General features: G+C 39.3%; 1 protein-coding gene across 1 annotated transcript in view; it reads right to left on the bottom strand.

The window, feature by feature from the left end:
* cunh16orf87 (chromosome unknown C16orf87 homolog) overlaps positions 1 to 4,347 on the bottom strand; it is a 5,629-nt gene extending 1,282 nt beyond the window's left edge. The window contains exons 1-3 of the mRNA XM_035652513.1: positions 4,062 to 4,347; positions 1,304 to 1,403; positions 882 to 1,055 (exon numbers count right to left, since the gene is read on the bottom strand). Of these exons, the coding sequence (XP_035508406.1) occupies positions 882 to 1,055; positions 1,304 to 1,403; positions 4,062 to 4,127 (340 nt within the window). The 5' untranslated portion in view covers positions 4,128 to 4,347. The remainder of the gene's footprint in view (positions 1 to 881; positions 1,056 to 1,303; positions 1,404 to 4,061) is intronic.
* Positions 4,348 to 6,374: the final 2,027 nt, after the last annotated feature.

Here is a 6,374-nt window from a genome sequence, read left to right as displayed (position 1 = left end):
AATGTTACACACTGGACCTTTCCCTCAGATGGCGGCAGCCAATAGCATCCATCCAACTGCTTGCTGTCTGAAGCCACTTCAGGATGTGGTTTTAGTTGCAGCAATGCTTTGTGAGTGACTGGATGGGTTTTTGTTCTGACCTGCCCACTGCTTGTATGAGTTTGCTAAGAGTGCTTTTACGATTCATTTTATTGACTCATAATTACTAAGATGTTATGTAAACTGACCCAGATGTTTTGCTACAAACATACTTGATGAGCTTCACACACACACACAGGATACTTTTATTGTGAAGGAAGCTTTGTTGTTGCTATTGTTGCACATGAGGTGTGTTGTAGACGTGGTCGTTGCTGATATAAGTGGTTGTCCTCTACCTTTAAAAGTTGTCTAAGGCTGCGTTCACACTCCAAGCCTTAGCACTCAGTTCTTACTTAATGCTCAGACTGGATTTTTCTTGTTTGGCTGTTAATATTAGTTGTTAAATGTGGCCCCATATCAGATTCCAGTTTGAAAAGTCTTAAAGTGACCTGCATGACATAACAAGTCACATGAATTCAGATTTGATTTGGAGCATATGTGAAAGTGGACCAAATCAGAATTGAAAAGATCAGATTCCATGTGATCTGTGCTGTTCGCACTGAATCACTTATGAGCAAATAAAAAAGGATTTGGGTCAGTTTGATTGTAGCCTAAACGTTAATAAGTTGTTCCACAACAGGATCCCAACCCTTTTAATAAAAAATGAATGAATTCATTTTCATAAATCAGATATGGACTAAAAAGAGAGTTAGGTGAAGTTAATAAGAGGCTCCCAGAGAATTCCTGTGATCTCTTGTGTCAAAAACATGCAAGATGAAACTGACAATAATCACTTCTTTTACCTTTTTCCTCTTCCTGTTTCTTCAGCCCCACTGTTTTGGGTCTGCCCCGTCCCCTCCGGATGGGATCTGATTGGCTGTTGGTGCGGGACCTTCTCCTGTTCTCCATGTCGCTGGTTAAAGACGAGTCGATCCTCTCTCTGCGAATGCGCTCTGTCCTCCTCCGCTCCAACTTTTCTGGAGTAGAAAACATGGATAATAAAAACACATCCCCATATTTTATGCGTTAGGCCGGTTGCAGGACGCCGATTTGCTCAGCCAGTCTCTCACTGAGCCTCTGGTCAGAAAAACAGCCAAGCCAATCTGAGCTTTGTGGGCAAAATCACGAATGACGCTCAGCACTCATTCATCAAGCCAGCCTTAAACACACGGTTACACTACAGTCTCACATATAAATCGTCAGCTTTTTGCAGGCTGAAGCTTACCTGCAATGGCTGGAGAGGACCGCTCATTTAATTTGGCATTCAGGAGTTTTCTGCTGATAAACACAAAACCACATGGGCAGGACTTGCACGCAACTGGAATCTGAAGAGAAACAAACAAGATTTAATTAGTGTTTGCCACTCGGGGGAGGGGCAGTGAAGACGTTAGCTCATCACACATATAAAAGGATTCTTCCTCTTGGAGCGTTACTGTGTGCGTTAATGTGTCTGTAAAGAGTTCTTCAATAAATATAGCCACTTCAAACACATTTGCAAAACTACAACTAGGTCCCTTTTGACATTATTTCCCATCCTGCTCCTGGTGGAAATCTGGAGCAGAAACAGAAGCAGATGCCTTTGTGATTGAAGTGGTTTATATTGAAAAACCAGCTAAAAGGAGACATAGGAGAGAGAGAAGACAGCAAAGTAATACTGTATGAATACGGATATGTTGGGCCATTCTGCAGTAATTCAGATCTTCTCACATGGGAATATTTCCAGGTTCCTTTAGTCATCTATGACTGCAAACTGAATATCTTTGGGGCATTTTTCTAACATTTTATCGACCAAACAACTACTTGATTAATCCAAAAAATGACTGACAGCCTAATCAATGAAAATAATGGTTGCAGCCCTAGTCCAAAGCCAACATTCACTTACTTACAGGGTACTTCAAGTGTACCCTGTATGAGCGCTGGTAAAAGGTCCGGGTGTGGCGTCAGGGTCAGTGCGGCCAACAGGTTTTCTGTTTTGAAATGACAAAACCAAGTTGGGAAACAGATTTATAAATACGGGGAACAAAACAACTCATTTACCGACTGGTTCTCATTCCAAAAAGAAAATCCGTCGGCTGCAACGTACACCAGCAGCATTTTCACAGAATCTGAACATGGTGTTATAGTTCCCCAACGTACCCATACCGAAACCACTACTGTGGATTTTATAATGAAACAAGGTGTGCATTGAACAGAATCAGCTGATATCAATGTCCAGCATTAACCCTTCTGTGTCTCAATTATTACTCTACAATTATGTTGACTTGGATTTTTGGAAAATACTGTTTCAATTTGATCTTGTGATTGTATCCAGGTTCAATTTCACACAAAGGTTTGCAACTGCCTCATGAGGCTTTCAGTTCCACCCTGAGCAAGGTGCACATTTCTGGCAGGTTTTTTTTTGTAGTCTTCTTCAACTTCCTCATAACAACGTGAAATGTACACACTGCTTTCCAGAGCCGAGTGATACTGTCACTCATGTTCTTGCCCCATTAATACCCTTTGAAAGGCTGTCAACCACAGTCGAGAGAGAGGTACAAACAGAAAAGCACAACATCTGTTGGACGTGATTCTTATGTTAAATAAAGTTAATACTTGGCCTTTTGCATGGGGAACTGAAGTAGCTATATGGCTTTCTTCAAAGTTCTTCAAAGAAGTAGAAAGTGTTAGTTCCAAAAAGACGCTGCAACTTTGTTCCAGTTCTGGTAAACCTATTTAAAAGAGTCATACTTCGCAGGTTCTCCTACCAACATTTCAGTTTAAAACAAAATACGATCTGAGTGACAGGCTAAAATACAGTTAAACATTTCCAGAACAAAATAGATGATTTCCAAGATATTTGGTCATTTAAATCCATTTCTAGGTGTTTCCATGACTGGAAAACTAGTCCCTAAATTCCCAGGTTTTCCAGGACCTGTGGGAACCCTGAGTCGTACAGGTCCACTCGGTTGTTGACATGACAAATGAAAACGTTGTTTGGCAACACAGACACCAAACCCTGGCTCCTTTCTCACTTCAATCGTGAAGTGGGTGTGAATGTGGTATTGCTGGTTTCAGAACAGAAATGGTTGAACAGAAATAACCCCACATGAGGCACAGATTTTGTGCAGCCCCCTCTGGAGCCACAAAATGCTTTATTCACAACTTCATCAAATGTTAAGTCACACTTCCCGTGAGCCGCACACAGACTGACTGTAAAACCTGTGGAGTTCCCCTTTAAAAAGGAGAAGGCTGCAGCATTAACTGTAAAGCCAAACAAATGTTGATCAATGGCATTGTATAAAGCTCTCTGACATGTTATTTTGGACAGAATGAGCTGTATGTGAACTGTATTCACTTTGGGCTTAAAATACCCACTGTCATAGAATAACAACAGCCCTGACGCACTAGTGTGAGCTATGGAGAAACGAACATGCCAAATTCCATTTAATTTTTTAAAAATGTAATAACTTTTGGCTTATGGGCAAGTTACCTTGCGGTAAAATAATTAAACGGCCGAGATTTTGGGGAAATATGCACAACTCTTAAATTCGGGTCACAGACTCGCCAGTCACCACTTGCTTTAGTGATATTTTAACTTTTAACTAGTTTCCCAGCTCTCCGCGTCTATTCTTGGGAAGACGACTGCAACAACAACACAAAATGTGAAATTTAACCAAGTAATATTACTTGTGTGTTACATGTGTTTGATACAAGATTGTCCAAGACCGACAACTGCCTAAATATGTGTAAATATGTCGTTAATTCGAAGAACATGAAGGCTATTTGGCTCGGCAGAAAACCAACAGCTAACCAAACTAATTTGTTAATTCTTTGAGTGGGATTTGGCGACACTCTCGTTTACACATGAGCAGTGGAGCTACCACAGAAGCCCATTTCCGTCTGGTGAGCTGGCTGTGACTGTATGACCAGTACAATTACCAAGGGTACGTAAGCTAGGCACTCGGTAACAGCGTTCACAATTTAACGAAAATGCATTTTCTCACCTGTTGGTCGCATTCAGGACAAGATTTAGTAGCCATTTTGACTTTCTTTGTTTTATTTGCCGACATAGTCCGTCTCCTTCAGCGACACGCCGATAGCTCTGCGGTGGCTACAACTTTTCTCTGCAGTACATGGACGCCGACAGCCCCGCTCCAACGGACACTGACACACGGACAAAACAAACACACACCGATGGAGCTAGATGACAACACACCTTTGAGTAGCGCACACACATTACAGTATAGCGATAATGCTAAATCTGTGAGCATGCGCACGGAGAGCTCTTCTGCTGGCGTGTTGCATTCAAGTTCCTTGGGGGAAATGAGAGACAGCAGGAGTCTACGTGACAAAACTGGTCTCAAAAGATTCTCTGGAAGCCTCAGTTATTAATTGTCTGGTTTCTGATTTTGCACTTTGTTTATTAGTCACATGTGTTATTTTAAGAACGTTCTGTATCTAAAACCAAATCATATTTCTTTTAATGTTTATCATAATTGTATACTTTACACAAATTACATCAAATTTCATGAATGTAGTATATCTTTTAGGATCGACACAAAAAGTAATGATTTAAAAATATAAAATATATTCTAAGTGAAGAACAATGATGCTGATGCGGTGGTCTCATAGGCTCGTTCTCCTTTATCTGATGGTGTTAACATGGTGTCACACACCTTCTTTTCCCCCACCTTTATTTTTCATAAAGACAGTGTACATGTATAAAAACATGAAAACATGTACTAACAAAGAAACAAGAATCAAAATATGTGGGGTAAAGAATCTATATAAAAAATATTAATCATGTACACACGTTCTTCTGTACACCATCTTCCAGGAGAACAATCATTATATTTTTCCAAAGCAAAATAAAATCTTTTCAACATATTTTCAACAATAAAATCACAAAGGTTTTGCCAGAAATTCTTCACATATGGGCAATGACAAAATTCTGGACATCTGTCTCAGAAACAACAATCCACATCAATGTCTCTGGATAGAATTTATGAATGAGTTTGAAAGAAATTTTAACTAGGTTGGTTGTTGTACTTAAATATAACTTTATGCTCAAACTCAAGTATTTCCATTTTATGCTACTTTATACTTCTATTTTATTTCAGAGGAAAAGTGTACTTCCACTTCACATGTATCATGTATCTGATAGATACTATTACACCTGGTAGAGCTTGTGTCCATGTACGTAGACTGAGTTCCTACCACAGCAGCCAACCGTGGTTAAAATCCAGTTGTGTTATACAGACAGTTATTTAATGAGAAAGCAGATTGCTTAATGTTTTGATGTATGTAATTTCAGCAGACCGCCACAGCAGACAGCCAGACTCTTTGAAGTTCAAAAGGGAAAGAACAAAATGTGCACTGAATAATTATGGATATAATGTTGCTATAAATCAGGAAACACATTTAGAGTAACATGTAGGAGAAAATGACATAAGACCATAATATGACATCCACTCAGTATATTAATAATGATACGATTTTATTATATTCATATGCTGCGTGTAAAATTAACTAAATGCAAATATGTATTGTTAATTTCAATTTTATTTCAGCAAATGACAATGATAATTGCTATTTAATCTTTAGTTATTTTTCTTTATCTGATTTACAAGTGGGTTTACATACAGATTCAAAAGGGGAGAGAAACTGGTCAATACTGCGGCCAAACAAAATCAACAATAATAGCTAAGAAAGAGATCAGTAGACACTGTCAGATGCTGCAGCAAACAATTCCAAAACCTTACACACAAACTTGTACATCGTTACGTTCTCAGTGTGGCAACTTGTCAACTAGCATACTATCCTGAGGAATCACTGCATCACCCCCCCCTCACAACAGATTAATCTGAAAGGACAGTGTCCCCGAGCAACAAGATTTCATTCATCGACAAAATTATGACAGTCAGACATTGTAGTTACAGGGATCCATATAGAGTTTAAACTGAAAACCAGGCCTTATGGTACAAGCACACTAAAGCATGCAAACACATGCTGCAGGTCTGAACGTGTCAATCCATTGGTGAGAAGTCCAGAAATAAACTAAACACATGAAATATGGAGTCCATAGAGAGATTGAGAGACAAATTTGAAGTTATTGAAAGTTATTAAAAAGTGTGAGATGATAGGATCTTCTGAAAAATATGACAATTGACCTTTGCTAAATCCTGCCCCTTTTTGCTCTGTGCTCCAATAAGAGCTGAGCAAGCCTTGGTCAGAACCTCGGTCAACTTTCTCCTTTCCTGTACTTAGATATGCTATGTGCTAGGCTAATCTATGTTGAAAAGACAACCACATTTGAA

Source organism: Morone saxatilis, unplaced genomic scaffold (genome assembly GCF_004916995.1).
Source record: "Morone saxatilis isolate NCDOM2014 unplaced genomic scaffold, NCSU_SB_2.0 Contig11, whole genome shotgun sequence".
Classification (NCBI taxonomy): domain Eukaryota; kingdom Metazoa; phylum Chordata; class Actinopteri; family Moronidae; genus Morone; species Morone saxatilis.
This window is presented reverse-complemented; position numbering and strand designations above follow the sequence as displayed.